Below are 17449 nucleotides of genomic sequence, written 5' to 3'. Positions count from 1 at the left end.
AATCTGAAATCAATATAGAGTTATAGACTGGAAGCACCAACTGTTTAGTAGTCCTGCAGTTGTTGTTGTTACAACATTTTTCCTGCTGCTTTTATGAAGGATGCAGTGCTTAATAATATAATCTCTGTCTTAAGGCTATCAATTTATTCTACATGGAACAGAAACCATGAAGCAATTAATAGATTATTAGGATTTACTGCATATTTACACTTTTCCATAATAACGACCCGAATCCAGGACACTAATGGGCCAAAGTATTACATGCATGTGGCACCATGTTTATGAAGTATATAAAATATATGTTGTTCTGAAATTACAAAGTCTAGATAATTTGATTGTACACAAATCGAATTTACTTATTTGTGATCAGGGTGTTCAGAATAGTATGCATACATCATAATCAATACTTATACATGATTACATGGCCCACTGCAATCTTGTATGTGGCTACCCAATTACATTTCATGATAGAAAATACAAGTGGTTTTATTGATTCCAATATAATTTTCCTTTAATATGTGACATAATACTACATATGATATTTTTGCATTGCATGGGGTCCCTTCAATTACTCTTGGCAAGTACTTTGCGGTGATACTCTCCAAGAGCCCAAACAGGGAACAAAATACGGTAGTTGGGGTAGTTGAAGTAAACAGAGGAGTTGGTGTTGCCAACATGTTCCTATAATCAAAATGCAAAAGAAATGGTCAGTGATGGTAGGTTATGGGAAATGTAATGGCGACACTTTTTTCTCTTACAAGGTAATAATTCTAGGGTGAGATATCTCCAATAAGTTATAGGCACAAAATAAAACTATGAACATGCAATGTAGGAACTAACTAGCTAAACATATAATAGTATATATATGACCTGTCTACTATATATATGCAGAACACACAATGCAATTGATTGAAATCTCAAAGGCACCCATCATTGAAACTTAACCAATACAGCTATCTAAGAGGCCATTACCTAGGAATGTGATAGTAGAATAATTGAATAATAAACATGAAAATACCTAGCTTCTGCATAGGATCACCAAAATAAGAGTAAACACCCCCTTGTCTAGGCCATAGGGAATCAGTAAGGGGGTGTTTGGCAGAGCTCCACGCAGCTCCAGATCCTAAAAAACAGCTCTCTCCCATTTTTTTCAGCCAATCGCCCCAGCTCCACGAACTCCAGATCTGCCAAAAACATGGATCTAGATCCCAGATCCACCAAATCCATGGAGCACCTCAAGGGGTGCTCTTAAAACTCTAATTTTGTGAAGTTGGTGGAAATTACCTACCACTGCCACTAATTAGTGGAAAATAAACATTCCATGCTTCTTTCTTTTATTTTTCCTCCGACACCTCGCTCGCTGGCCCCGTCCCTGCGCCCTCAGCGCGTGCTCGCTCAGGCAAACATGGCCACCGCCGGCCGCGCTAGCCATGCCGCCGGTAGCGCTGGCTGTGGCGACCCAGCCCCGCCTCGCCTTGCACCCTACATCTCGACCCCGGTCCCACCCCGCCTCACGCTCGAGCGCTGAGCTCACACCGGTCGCGCCGGCCTCAGGCATGGCTGCATGCCCTCGCGACGGCCGTGGCAGCCTCGGGCCTGGCCGCGCCCCTCCCCATGCCGCGCTGGCCCCGGCGTCCTCGGGCACGGCGCCTCCCTCGGTCTGCCGCATGCTAGAGGGAGAAGGAGATGCTTTTTTATTTTAGGCCCTATTTGTGTTTCAAAAATTACAAATGAATCCATCTCAAAGTTGGAGCTCTATCAGACGGTTTGGTGGGAGCTCAGCTCCACCGTAGAGCTGCTCCATGGTGGAGCACCTGCTCTGGAGCTGTGTTTTCAAAGCTGGAGCCCTGCCAAACAGGTCCTAAGTAGAGTTCTCTCAAAATCAAGGGGGCACATAGTTGGGCTCAGACATAACAAATAGATTGCTCATACTACCGATGATCATAAATATAAGTCCATCTAGTATGTCTACAAAAATAAATAACATTAAATGAAAAGCATTATACATTGTGAAATTACATGATTTTTGTAGCGCAATATTTCTGCAATCATGATCATACAAACTTTTATGCATTGCTGGTCAAAGTTAGAAAACTTTGACCTTAGGAAAAACTAAAACAGACTTATATTCATGATGAGAGAGAGTACATTTTTTCTTTTGCATCGTAACAATGTTTGGAAAACTCACTTGTTGAGGATAGTCTCCTGTCTCCAGTTGCATATTAATCAATACTTTTGCTGCTCGATGTAATGGCGTTGGGTCCCTTTCCATCTAATTGTACAAATTAGAATAGAAAGGTGGATGCAATCAACATGTATTTATAAATAATTAATGGTACTCCAACTAGTAGTCGACAGTGATGCTTTGGATACCAAGATGATATAAAACACAAACATATTTTTATTTGATGAATCTAGTAAACCAATATCATTACGAAAATATTTTTGAGGAGATGAACCTAACACATCGAGGTATTTGCAAATTCGTAAATGTTGTGATGATTGATTACATATAAATACATTGCATTGTTTTTGTAACAAGGGAGTAGTCCTATGCACTAAATGACATATATGTGATCAAGAAATAAAACCTGTCCAGCATAAATCAAAGCTAGCATCGCCCAAGCAGTCTGTACAGCATGAGTGCTAAGACCCTCTACATAGACCTGCGCATCATCAAAACAAGTGTTTTCTAGGATTAGGATCACTACTAGCTATAAGGAAATTGATAGTATTTTGAAAAAACCATGTAAATGAGTTAACAAACTTTGAAAATGCTAGGTAACTTAGTTCAATGCCTTCGATGGTTGCACTTAGAACTCTTTCAGGCTAATCTATTGCTGGCCATAGAATAACTTATTCTATGGCCACCTCAATTTACGATAATGTTTGTACTCTCTTCGTTTCAAATTATAAGTCGCTTTGACTTTTTTGGTTCGTCAATTTAGCTATGTATCTAGACATATTATTATATCTAGATGCATAGCAAAATGGGTGTATAAAAAATGTCAAAGCGACTTATAAATTGGAACGGGGGGAGGACTAGTTTTACGATAATGTGACTACATATTTACAATACATGTGTTACTATAACTCATGGTGATATTTAGCATATATTATAGTAAATCATTTAGGAGGAGTTATAGTAATCTTGTTACTTAGTACAGTCTTTTATGGTAACTCAAAGTGGCTATAGAATAATTTATTGTGGCTGGCTTGTGTGTGTGTGTGTCTCTGTGTGTGTGTGCGTGCGCGTGTGATAGGATTTTCTGTCCGACAAGTAGATCAATTTTTTGTGTGCAAGGAATTAGAGGGGTAAAACACGAAACATATTTAGGGTGCGTTTGGATAGAAGAAACGTTTTAGTTTCTGGTGAGAATCAGCTTAATCACTTCCAAATGGTCTTTCCAGCAAGTGATTTATAACCAAAAAGTTTCACCGTTTCTACATACGCGTGCGAAACGACAGAAGGCTGGTTTCGCACAGATTCTCATCTCATTGCTTCCTATTTTACTGTTTGTTTTTAGTTAATTCAGTTAAAATGGTTTGTATTTAAGTTGTTCTCCGTCAACAACATATGGTTTCCTAGTTTGTTAAGGAAAATCCTATCGGGTTGAGTGGACCAATACAATTTTCTTGGCTCCCAAGGCTATCTAGTCGATATCTTGTCTTCGAAGTAGTCCATGTACCTCGTCCAGTTTGAGTCTCTTCCTCAGCAGGCTCGGCCCACCCATTCTTAGTTGGACCTTTCCCATGCGGTGTGTGTGTGTGTGTGACACGTCTCCAAACAGACCTAATGACAATTGAGTACTCATCTTTTTGTAATTTGTAGTAACGAAATGAATATGTCTATGCAAATTGAAACCAAAACTTTGTGAATAGACACGCATATGTCTTAGGCTCTTTCTTTGATAGGGTGCTCTCTATACATATGAGTTCATGGCTGTTGCTAAGTAACTGATGACATGATCTATGTAAAATGAAATATTGTTCTTCACCTGTCTTTCACAGGAATGATAGCTCTCTGCCCAGCCACCAGTTTTGAGTTGTATTGAGAGCAAAAAATTACATGCTTTCCTAATGCAAATATTGTTCTCATAATTTCTTCCAGCAGCAACTAAGCCTTTTATCGCATAGAGGGTCCCATAGACAAAACATATTCCCCAAGTGCCGTACCTTGCAGGTAATTGTTTATTTAGTCATTATTAGACATAGAGCAAAAAAAGATAATTCATACAAAATAGAAGATGCTTTCATACAAACCAGGATCCATCCTTGTTTTGATTGCTCTCAATAAATACGGCAGCTTTGTTAACATTTTCTTTTATTTCATTGCTGCGGTACTCTGAATTAAAATCCCCAAATAATATCAAAGACTGCAACACTGAGGATGTGCATTCAACCGTTCTGCCAATGGATGAATTGAGTGATATAGTTTTCAAAACAAATTGAAATGGCAACATGAGATTCATATTTAGAAGAGTCATCATTGTTCTTACGGGTAATCGGCGACAATATTTCGAAAACTCTCCAAAGGATTCAGAATCTAGGATGCCAAATGAAACAAATGTCAGTCTACATGGAGCTATATTATCAGAATATATAAAGTACTCATTCCTGTTTCCTAAAAAAGTATTTTTTTTCTTTGTTATTTTCAATATCGTTATTAGTGGCTAACATCGTGATAATTTTGAATATTTATTAACAATGCTATACGTTGTGGTTTTATTGATAACTTGTGCTATATATGGACTCCGTAAAATAAGGTGATAGAGTAACAAAATAATTTTTTTGCTAAGCAACAATACCCATTGACCTAGTAAAATTGTGATCCATTAATATTACCCCTAGTCTGAATATATGTTTCACCTTTTCATGATGTCCCAATTAACTTCTGAATTCACCAGTGGCCTATATTCATATAACTATGTTCATATATAGCTATATACCACCTCGGCATCGCCATCCATAAAGTCGCTCATCTCACAACCGTAAAAATTAACCTCTACAACTGTATAAACCTATATGGGCAGCTGTAAATCATCACATATGGAGTAAATCCACTGGTTTGTATCGCCAAGTATTAAATTCTGGTGGCAACCCTTCTTCTTTCCTTAACACAAGAAATCTTATGGCATTTGAATCTCCAAGCAGTGAAATTTGATCACATTGTGCCTCAAAACAATTTATCGTTGGATTGGATTCATCCTGACAATTTTTTCATCTCAACCCATGATTTTTATCTAGTGTTTTTAACAATGAAGCTATGTTATAGACAACCATAATCTTTGATTTTGGAGTAGTAACTTTGAGTTTGCTAGAGGTGTGCATTTGTAACTGATTACGTTTGAGTAACTTATTATAGTTTGAGCAAGTTCAGCACCTAAGTTTGGATCACTCCAAAGTGGGACATGTGTGCAAGCAATCAACGAGGAATTCGAGGGCTCAATTATGGCATGCATGAATGCAGGATAGCATGGGAAAGACTTCAGGGAGAAATGTATGCATGGAACCTTAAAATGAGATTCCAAGGCAAAGGAAGCTAGGTCAAACTTGCACCCATTATTTCATTAGTTGTTTCAAGATACATGGTGGCATGGAAATGTGAGTGGTGTCAATAAGGAAGATTCTAGTAATGTTGAATCATTTAATATTGTTGCAAAGCTAAATGACAATCAGGTGTGCAAGAGATTTATGGTAGTAAATTCCATGATCCATTTAAAGATTAGATGTGTGATTTGTTCATTGTCATTTGTTGAAAATTCCTAATACTGTCATGGCCATGTGTCTGGCAAAAAAAATATGATGGAAAATAATACTTTCTAGAGTTTTTAATGTAATGAAAAAGGAATATTCCATGATTAGAAGAGAAATGAATTATATTATGTGCAAAGCAAATAAATAAGGGAGTTCAGTTGTATAGAGTTCTGTTCTCTAGAAATATTTTTCTCATAATTTGATGATGTTTTATTTGAATGAAAATAATATGTTTGAGGAGAAATGTTGGAGAAATTTAACTGAAATATGAATAGTAGTTGTAGATTCTTAAAAATTGGAATTTATCACTATGTTGGAAAATAATTAGAGTAGTATGTGTTCCAAAGAATCTTGGGTGATAGAGGTAGTAGTAATCATAAGATGGCTTAGTCGTTATAGTTTATTTTCTTACAGTTAGTTGATAAAAATTTAATATTTTGAACTAATAGATAATTGTGTTTAAGGTAGTGATGTTGCAACTCACTTATATATGCAATTTTCATTGGTTTTGGTCATTTACACTTTTAAAATTACTCTTGTCATTTAAAATTTTACTATTGGCATTATAATAACTAATTTTCTCTACTATATTATCTATAATTCACATAGCTACATGCCACCAATATTTTATGTTGAAAATATTTACTACTGCGATATGTGCCACCTAAACTCTAAACAATAAACCATAGAACCCAAATACCAAACTTGAAACCACAAAACATTACCACACTAGACTCCAATACCATACTTAGAACCCTGAATAAACTCTAAACACTAATTCCAAAACACCACCGTAAACCATAAACTCTAAACCGTGAAACCGCACAATTTAAATACAAGACTTTAAACCCTAAACCCAACATGCAAAACTATGAACTTGAACCCAAAACCCTAGACCAAAATCCTAAAACCCTTAACCGAGTAGTAATAGTATTTTTGGTGGAATGTGCAAGGCAGGGTGCATATGAAAAGTTAGAGTTAAGGTGCAGTATCACATACTACATGGAAAATATTATAAATTAAAAGGTGTTTTAGAAGCAGATGTTATAGTAGTACATTAATTATTGTGATTAATTTATGATGTACAAGGCAAGGTGCATGTGTATGGGCTGGATTTAAGGAGCACTTAAGTAATATCACATATTATAAGGAACAATATTATAAATTTAAAGGATTTTTTTGGAAAAGTTTGCTAGTAAATTTTTCTGTGAAGATGTAATGGTATTTCAACGCAACGTGCAAGGGTAGGTGCATGTGCATATGGTGGAGTTCAGGAGTAATATACCATTTTCTACTAGTAGTAATAGTATAAATACAAACAAGTTTAATCACTCATGATGCATTTGTAAATTTGTTATTATAAAGAAATATTAATCTATTCATTACAATGTGCACGGCTAGGTCCACGTGTGTAGTTTAAAGTTGACAAGTAACATTAAATGCTATTTGGAATAATCTATATTGATTATTTTTTGTAGCATAAGTTGCAACAATAAATCAAAGGAATTTCATAACCCAAATTATCATAAACTAAAAAGTGTTTTAGTACCAATAAGTTGCGATAGTAAATTAGTTATTATGAAGACACCAAACAAAAACTCCAAACTCCCAGCCCAAAAATCACAACCTTGCTAAACCCTAATCCCTAAACTGCAAACCCTAACTCTAAAACTCATAACCTAAACACTAAAACCCAGGTTCGTTCTCTCCCTCAACCATTAAATCGTTGGTTTGGGTGTATCCCTCAACTGTAAAACCCAAGTTAGTTTGATCTCTCAAGTTGAGTAGTCCCGCAACCGAAAACATTTGTTCAAACAGTTTTCGTAATCATAAATTACCATAGATGGTGCACATATGTTGCTTTGTGTCTAGCCTCCCGGGCGAGAGCTTTAATCACAACCAGAATTTAAAACTTCTCCTAGTGATGTGGTGTTCTCCTAGTGTTTTAGTATTCAACATTTAGTATAAACTTTCTCTACCAAATGCCTCCTAGTGAGGATTACCATATGCTATGACTAGTGGTAGTGTTTTACTACTACTTAAAAACACTAGGAGAACTTCACCATTTTGGTAGTGAATGGTCTTTGCTAGTTTACTTGGGGAATTAGGCTTTCATATATTATGTAAGTATGGTAGGTATCATTTGCTTGTTTTCTATATAACTCGTTGTTCTTTGCAATAAAATAATGATACACCCATCCTCAGCTAAACCAAGAATACTAGACCATCGGGTTTCCTAAAACTAGAACCATCTAGTTTCTAAAGAAAGGACACAAAATTCGCCATTGCAGATGCACGTTCAGTTCTCAGTGTTTGTCACATTTATGTGTCAACAAAATGTTGAAAAATAATGTATCCTTTGAGTCCAATGCTAACACATATAAATGTTACACAAATTTCCTTGACTCAGGCCCTTCACTGCTACTTTTGATTGATGGCCCGTTCATTCTCAATTTGAAATCACTTACTAAGCAAAATAAATGTAATTTAGTATTGTTCAGATAGAAGAACAAATAATTGCTAAATTACTTATTGCAAAAGTTATCGACATTTCACAATTAGATGTAAAATTGTGATCCGAACAATTTTGACTAATACAAATGATTTTGTTTGCCAATAGAAATACAGAGACATTTCACTAGTTACAAAATATTTATCTCAATCAATGATCATTTTCTTTTTGTTTATGAATGCACCTTTAAGTTGGGATGACAACTTTGCTAGCATTGTAAAATTGATCTTCGTAAATTTGAAATTTAGGAAGGTAACAAGAATATCATAATCAACCTTCCTATTGTTTCCTACATTCACAAATATAATTCCATCTAGGTATCTCCTAACTCAAAATTTCAAACTTTGATTAAGAATATATATATAAAAATATGATAGAATAGAGATGCATATTAATGAAAGTATTTTTCTTAATGAATTTACTACCAATCATATGTATGTTAATCTATGTAAAATTTTAAATATCTATAGTCAGTTCTAAAAGAGTTTAACTTAAGATAAACCTAAATGGACTTATGTTTACAATTATTGGAGGAAGTATTTTTTATGTAATCTTGGTTTTAATAAGACATAATCTAGAATGGCACACTACGCCAGGGAGGCACTGCAGGGGCAGTTCTAGATGGTTTGTAGGGGCGGCTAGGCTAACCGCCCCTACCCACCATCGGTGGTGGTTGGCCAGCCACCCTTACAAATTGGTTTGTAGGGGTGGCTGAAAAATGAGCCACCCTTACAAATCTATTTAAAAAAATCAAGACCACACCGGGCAGCCACACTCCCGCGCCTTGCATGATTTTTATTGGCAACTGCACCGCACATTACTCCTCTAACCACTGCACCTCACACTCACTTGTGTCTATACCAGATATTCTTTCTCCTCATATTATACTCAACCGAATTCAAAATGAGTGTTTGAGACTCTAAACAAATTTAAATGAAAATATTATCAACTACAAAGTTGTATACCTTTTTGGGATCTACAACTTTGGTTTTGGTCGTTTCTCCATCCGATGTCATTCGAAAAATACAAATTTTAAATGTAGGAAATTTAGACATAATTATCCTTAGCTAGATGCTTTCAAATGAAAACCTTATCAACTACAAAGTTGTATAACTTTTCGAGAACTACTACTTCCTTGTTTGTCCATCCGAAGTCGTTTGAAATTCAAATTTTAAATTTAGAAAACTCAAAAGTAGTTTTCCTTAGGTAGATGATTTCAAATGAAAAAGTTATCAACTATAAAATTGTATAACTATTCGAGATCTACAACTCTTGTTTTGGTTGTTTCTCCATCTGAGGTCGTTTAAAAAATTCAAATTCAAATCTGAGAAATTCAAACGTAGTTTTCCTTGACAAGATGAGTTCAAATGAAAAAGTTATCAACTACAAAGTTGTATAACTTTTTGAGATCTATAACTTTTGTTTCGGCATTTCTCCATCTGAGGATATTTGAAAAATTCAAATTTCAATACATAATTTTTACTATTCGGTGCGGGCCATTTCTAAGGGCGGCTCAAAATATTAGCAACCCCTACAAATGCATTTGTAGGGGTGGCTCGTTTTGGGAACCATTTGTAGGGGCGGTTTTAAACTGAGCCGCCCCTAAGAAAAAAGGAGGCATTGCTACATATGCTTTTTGTAGTAGTGGCATGACCAGACCTCTATCAAAATGCAATGACAACTTTTATGAACAATATTGTTGGGTAGTTTGGATTATTTATCAGATGCTCATAAACTGCTTGATCCGACCTACAGGTGTTTGCTTACCAAGTTTTTTTTGCATCAAAATGTGTATTCATGAGCTCTAGAGATAAAACATTATGTTGATTTTCCCAACCGGTCGAGTCCAATATTGCAAAATAACTATCGAATATTTTTATCTTGTTTTTGAAGAGGTTATGTGCTACTTTTCTTTCCAAAACAATAAGCAAATCAAGTTGTTCATAAACTCCATGTTCTCACTTGGAGACATTTTAGAAGATGATATGCTACTGATTTTCATTATTGCACATAGATGTAAACATTCTTACAAAGTCCTATTTTTGTTTTTTCAACAGCATGCAACTTCGCAAAACATACTCACCTCTAGCCAAGAATAAGTTCTTTGGCATTCAAATGTACAAACTGAACCATCTTTGTTCTGTAGATGAAAACAGAGCCTTTTATTAGTGAAATATTGCATTCGAATAAATAAAACTACTAATGTAATTGTATTAAATCCTAAAGTCTCATCCACAAAATAAGCTGAATATAAATTGTGTTAATAGAGAAGTCAAACTAACCATAGATTGATGTGCATAAAGTCCAACTATAAATGAAAATAGGCAATAAATGAAAGCTACATTTTATAAAGAATTTTTAGTAATAATATGCTCCCAAAAAGAATGTCATTCTTGGTTTTCGAGGAGTCAATCCATCGCAACTATGACCAATTATTTATAAAAAAAAATTAGTAATATTTATGATGCATAATGAGTATTATAGATGGATAATCAAATATATTTTCACGAGAAACCTCTTTGGAGATACAGATCTTGATATTATTTGCTATAAATTCAGTCAAACTTGCAAAAGTTTGAATTAGTTCAAACCGAGGATGACATTCTTTTTCTTTCATTATCCCACTGACAAAATAAGTATTGCGAATCAAATTATAGGTAGGTACATATTCACGGAAAGTACTGATTTGTTGGAAACAACATTCTCATGACTCTAAGGGCATTTCATGATAACAATATGATTGTGATTTGTTAAATAAACTTAAACAAAGTTGTGATAGAGGAGAAAATTTTGATGCCCATGAGAATGGTAGATATTTTGTTTCAAATGGGGATATGACTTATGCATGTCTAACAGTTCACCCTGGTAGATAAAAAATATTTATCTGTTTTCATATTCCTTTGCTAACGTATCCTTACAGTTAGCACGGCATAAATAATATGGATAGAAGATTTGGTTATGCATCAACATTCATATCCTTAACAAATATCGATTACCAATAAAAAAATATTCTAATGTGTTCACTTACCATGGGGTTGATGCAAGACTCGATCAGTATTTTTTTTGTACGATCTTGACAAATAAATATTTCAGTCTAAATAAATGCTTTATAGAATCATACCATAAATGAAAGTAGGCAATCAACAGCATTAAACATCCATCCATCTCCGTTTGAATTTTCAACGAGTTTGGGATATACCTTGGAGAGCAACAGCATTGCCTATTTCAAGAAAAGAAACAAATTTGTCAAGTCATGTATATATATGGTGGTGTATATAAACTGTGAATTTCGTTCTATGTTTCGTTTGCTTTATGTTTTTGTTTTAGTGTTCCCTCAAAGGATAACCACAAAACAAAACACTAGAACATGTAGATCATAAAAAGATGAACTCGTGGCTCTGCCAGCAAAAACAAGATCACTTGGTTCTAGAGACCGGTCCACCCAAATTTCCGACGGAACCATAAAAATCTAGCGACGCTTTTGGCCGGGTGGAACGCATCGAGGTTAGCGCACACCAAGGGTTGCTCTAAAGTTGGCAATGCCACTTAGAACTTCTCAAGTCATTGTCGAGACAGAGAGATGATAGAAATTTGAATTGAGACTAGGTTTTGCAAATGGAAAATGTTGTAGTAACTGTGTCTTTGATTAACTGGTTGTCTCAATCGGCTGCCGTACATATTTATAGGCGCACAGGGGTCATAGGCGCGAAGACGAGCGCCGCGGCCAACGACATGGACGAGCAGGTGGTTGCCATGGACGGCGGCGGTATGGCTGCAGCCATGAACGGCTGTGTGCCTTCAACCTGTTCGTACAAATGTCTGCAAGAAGAGAAGGGAAAGAATTGGGTACCACATCCTACTCCAAGGTGACCACATACCGCTGCGCAGGCAAACAAGTAAGATCCCTGTCTAGTCTACCAAACGCAGCAAACTGCACCTACTAGACCAGCCTCTACCTACCCTGGCCGAGCTCATACGAACCAGGCAAAAACGTCCAGGCAAACAGTCGAGACGGGCATATGGCCATGCGCAGTCTTGAAAACGCAAGTTGTTGACCACCAAACCACTAAATCTCTGCTTGCCCGATTAGTGCTGAATGTCTGTGATCTCAACGTATGTCTTCATCAAACTAGGGTGCATGACAACTGGGCACACCCTGGCCGTTCGTTCGCCACTACTCTTGTCACGAACAGAACGAGAGAGATCCAAGACAAGATATATAGGTCTCGCTAAGCCGTCTTTGGACAAGAGAAGAAACATATTGGCCCACCCTCATGGCTATACCCTCATGGTCTGCAGGAACTGGCAGTCATGTTGCCACTTGTTCGACGCCTTCCAACCGATCGGGCCTTCCAATGCATAGGGAAGGCTGCAGAAATTAGCAGCCACGCACAACCAAGCAACATGGGACGAGGACAAAGCAAAGACCTTAGCAGTTCTCCCTCCATCCCCAGAATGAATGTAACGTCATACATAGTATCTTAATTTTAATCAATTATATTATAGATAAAAAATATTAATATTTATGATATCAAATAAATATTATTAGATTAATTCTAAAATATATTTTTATAATAAATTGATTTAAAGCCACAAATATAGATATTATCATTAGAAACTTGATCAAACCTGAACCACTTTAACGGGTACCATAACTTATAATTATATTCTTTTTTTCGGACAGAGTACCTGCGCGGCCCAGCTCGAACAAAGAGGTGGACGTGAGACTAGGAATCCAGAAAGGCCCATGGAGGCAGTGAATCCAGCAGCCGTTCTGGCACAGTACGGATATTTTTTAACAGGCTGACAAATGACAAGAGGACATGTTAGTCTTGTACCCGCATACGATTGTCATGCAACGACACGCCAATCCGGCAAGCATCGGGCCGCCATGGCATCGCACAAGGCTGTTGACCTTCGTCGACTCGTCGGCCACCAACACAATGCAACAAGATGAAGATGGCCCTGTCACTGCCACACTGGCTTCAGTCCTTAGTACCCAAAGCAGGAGGCGTGAAGCACTACAGCGACACCCCGGTCTGTTACTACCCTATAGTAGTTGTGTTGTTAGCTCATGCATGGCCCATGTGGCACATGAGAACCTATAGTTAGTGAATTTAGTATCATCTTAAAAGTTTAGGAGGGTAAGGGCCAGCTTATAATCCTTATCATTCTAGCTTATAATCCCTGTCATTCTAAATGTAGTACATCCAGGTTAACTCTTTTACACGAAGCGAGGACGAAAGGTTAACTCTTTTACACGAAGCGAGGACGAAAGTGCAAAAGAGGTGCTACGCACCCGTTCCACATGCGGAGCTAGGCCATATAAGAAGATTTTAGACACAGGATGTTACAGATGTTATCAGAGCATCAACCCTTAATGCATGTGCCCATCGAGGGGTGTATAAAAGGTGGTCCTGAAAATCTGCTACGTATGTGGTGAGCTGCCGAGGGCGTCAACCCTTAAAGGGGATGAATGTAACAAAGCTGTCCGTTAAAAGCTTGTAGTAGTTGTGAAGTTGGCCCATGGCACATGAGGAGTTGTAGTTGGTGGGTTTAGTACCACCTTGAAAGTTCAGAAAGGTGAGGTCCAGCTTATAATCCTTGTCATTCCAAACTTAGCACATTTGGATTAACCTTCTTATGCAAAACGAGGACAAAAGTGTAAGAGATGTGCTACGGTATGCAGGCCCGTTCTACTGCGGAGATGGGCCATATAAGCAGATTTTGGACACATTGTGTTACAACTACGTACCACCAGGAGAATTGAATGGCGCGGGTTGGCAACCCTCCTAACTTCTCTCCCCCCCCCCCCCTCTCTCTCTCTCTCTCTATCTATCTATCTATCTATATCTATATCAAAACAAAATACTAAACTATAATTAAGCTTCTTGTGCTGACCTTAGTTGCTTCAGCACTAGTGTCCGATGAAGCCCAGCCATTGTCTACAGTTGAAAGTGGCCATGATCCTTTTGATCTATGCCGGAACCAATAACTTGGGTTCCCTGGAGGGTTTGTAGTAACCTGTTTGTTAAAGAACAGTATAAATATCCATGAAGAAAAAAATAATTTTGTATCTAATTAATTGTTATTTTGTAGGATAAACCGAGAAGATGTGGTAAGCAACAGACTTGTGCTCTCTTTATGTATGCCATAGCCCTCTCAATGGTTGGACCATATTCATTGGCAGCATCTGCTGATAACAAGGCCTGGATTATAAGTGCTAACTCCCAGTTATGGGTGCCATTGTATATCTACAATATATCAGAATGGCACATCAAAGTTTTATTAAAGAACTCCAGAATACAAGTAATACAACATCTTCCACGACGAGGAATAAATCTAGAGAAAAAAGTAAGAAATTATTAAGCAATCTAAATAAATTATTTTTTCTGCCATCCAAGACCATTTACTCTTAAAAACTATTGGCCCATGTAAAATGGTATATGCACAATATGAAGTACTTTGTTGCAATTTTTTTTAATATCAACAATACAATCAAAGAAAGGAAAGGACAACTATTTACAACAATCCACCTCTCCACCATTAAGACACTTTTTCGTAAGAATAAAGAAGTCTGAGTCAGTAATTTTCTTGTTTTTGTGGTTGTTTTAAAATCTAAATATGAAAGAATGCTTTAATGTGAAATGGAAATTTAATGCATGTACCTTTGATAACACTTTTGTTGTAGAGGACTATACCAAATTGTTATTATGAAATAATAATTAAAGGAACATGAGGTTTGTCCTATCATATAAGGTTGTATTTAGATGGGATTTAATTAGCTTAGAACAGTTAATGATGAGACGTCCAATCACATGCCAGTTATTTAATATCCGATTTATCCGTTCTAAAAGTAGAGAGAAAGGGGATCTAGGGCAAATGCATGAAACTACAAGAATAGTTGGAATAAAATATACAATACTTTGGTTTTCATTCCATCTTCAGCAATCCACAAATAATCATGTATCCTTGGAATATGTCGCTTGAGCGCATCTGAATTTGGGTTTTCAGCCCAACGACAAATCATGTTTAGTGCCTAATCATAAATGAAGTAGAATGTTAGATTTCATCAGTTTTGGTATGGAAAAGAAAAATACAGAGAAAGGTATAGACTATTGCTCTTAAAGAAACCATATTATAGTGGAGAACAATGAAGTAGTTGTGCATGTGCCACTGAAAAATATGCCCTTCCTAATCTACCACTTAAGTACTCTCTCTGTCCTGAAATATAGTGCATTATGACTTTTAAAAATTGTACTGGAATATAATGCATGATACATGGTGTCTATGTTTAGATTTGGCAAAGTTTGTTAAAAAGGAAACCAATTTGAGTTGAAACTCCATAATTGGGTTCAATCCATGAATACATTCGTCATTTAAGTATTCCCTCAACTTGTCTTAAATTTTTTTGAATGCATTATATTATAGTACAAAGGGAGTAGAGTTTCATGAAGTTTCATTAGAGGTAACTGCCCCGAAAGTCTTTGCAAGTAATTTGGCTCGTGGTCATGAAGAATCTACTGATATTGATGAGGATTTACAGCCATCCCTTGGTGTTCTTAGCAACACTTAGCAAAACTTTAGTACATATCTAGATAGTATTTTGCATAGGTTTTGATAAGTAGGTTTTTGAGGCCATTAGTTTTATGTTGCCAAATTCATACCCCTCTTAGGTGTCATGATCCCTTCAACTTGATTTTGTGTTAGTGTGATATATTAGCTAGATTTAATTTCCACAATCTAAGGACCTATTGCAATTGTTCATGGACTAAGGACTTGGCTTACATTATGGCCCTGTCGACACATCTTAGTGTGATCTTTGCTTAGTTCTTGGGCTGGTTCTTGCTAGTTGTTGCAGTAGTTTAATTAATTTAAGGTTGTTGCTTTGAATTTTATGGGTCTCAATTCACCTCCACCCTCTCGAGGCCATTTGCTCCTTTCACCAACACAAATGGTTTTAGTCAAGGTAGAAACTAACAGTTGTCTAGGATTAATCCAATATAATCATATGATATTAGTGCACTAGTGCCTGGGGACTTGAACCCCTCAAGACTATTGGCCCCCTTGATTTTTGTAGAGCGGCACCAAGAAGCTTGTGAGGGGATGTAGAGACCCTTATCTTGATGACACCAAGCTCAAGTGAAGAAGATATCAGGTGACAAGGAGAGAGGCTAGTGATGACTTATGAGAATCATAGTTGGTTTGCAAGTAGGTAGTCTAGCTAGGTGCGCCCACCTTTGTGGTTGTAGCCCAAGAGCCAAGGGCAATAGAGCCTTGGTGATCACAAGCATATCCATTGTTGATTTCCTATGTATACTAGTGGTTGTAGTTAGCCAGCCAATACCATGGAAAATTGCTTATCCCATGTTTTCACCCTCTTGCTCATCTCCTTATGTAAGAATCATGTGGTCAATAGGTCCTAGGGGTGCAAGAGAAGAAGTAGCACAAAGACTCATGAATAAACATAGTCAAACAATGAAGTGTACTGTGCAGAAACCGCACACGCCAGATAGTCTAATAGAACACGCTAGACAATAAAGTCTTAACCGAACAATCACTAATGTTGAGACGCTGGAGGAATATTGCCCATGGTATCTCCCAAAGTGATGACTAGTTGTAGTAGTGGATTGTATGATAGACACCAGGAAGGGTGCCCACTAGTGAAGTCAAAGCAGTGGTGTAACACCCTTGCCCGTTAGTAGCATGTAGTAGTGGTGAAGTTTGCCCATGTGGCCCAAGTGGCACAACGGAGTTGTGGTTCGTGGGTTTAGTACCACCATGGAAGTTAGGAGGGTGAGGGCCAGCTTATAATCCTAGTTGTTCTAAACGTAGCACCTCCGGATTAACCCTTTTACATGAAGCAAGGATGAAAGTGTAAGAGAGGTGCTACGTGTATGCAGGCCCGTTCCACATGTGGAGATGGGCCATATAAGCAGTTTTGGACACGAGGCGTTACAGATGGTATCAAAACATCAACCCTTGCTGCATGTGCCCATGGAGGGGTGTACCAAGGGTGGTTCTAGGCATCTATTGCGTCTGTGGTGAGCAGCCAAGGGCGTCAGCACTTAAGGTGGTGAATGTAACACCCTAGCCCATTAGTAGCCTGTAGTAGTAGTAGTGAAGTTGGCCCATGTGGCCCAAGTGGCACATCTGGAGTTGTGGTTGGTGGGTTTACTA

At 37.3% G+C, this 17449-nt stretch overlaps 1 protein-coding gene across 2 annotated transcripts; it reads right to left on the bottom strand.

Moving 5' to 3' along the window:
* Nucleotides 1–314: 314 nt before the first annotated feature.
* On the bottom strand, nucleotides 315–15304 carry LOC136505938 (achilleol B synthase-like). 2 transcript variants are annotated; one of them, XM_066501064.1, is made up of 11 exons: nucleotides 15195–15304; nucleotides 14401–14523; nucleotides 14171–14293; nucleotides 11391–11489; nucleotides 10353–10409; nucleotides 4500–4546; nucleotides 4264–4407; nucleotides 3999–4176; nucleotides 2592–2666; nucleotides 2189–2272; nucleotides 315–681 (listed from the first exon to the last, which is right to left on the bottom strand). In XM_066501064.1, the coding sequence occupies exons 1-11, from the start codon at nucleotides 15297–15299 to the stop codon at nucleotides 565–567; spliced, it is 1152 nt and encodes a 383-aa protein (XP_066357161.1). In that variant the 5' UTR covers nucleotides 15300–15304; the 3' UTR covers nucleotides 315–564. The 2 variants fall into 2 exon arrangements, with proteins under 2 accessions (XP_066357161.1, XP_066357162.1); XM_066501065.1 differs by having other exon boundaries at nucleotides 11469–11489.
* Nucleotides 15305–17449: the final 2145 nt, after the last annotated feature.

Source organism: Miscanthus floridulus, chromosome 14 (genome assembly GCF_019320115.1).
Source record: "Miscanthus floridulus cultivar M001 chromosome 14, ASM1932011v1, whole genome shotgun sequence".
NCBI lineage: Eukaryota > Viridiplantae > Streptophyta > Magnoliopsida > Poales > Poaceae > Miscanthus > Miscanthus floridulus.
Note: the sequence above shows the minus strand (reverse complement) of the source record. Positions and strands in the feature narration are given on the sequence as shown.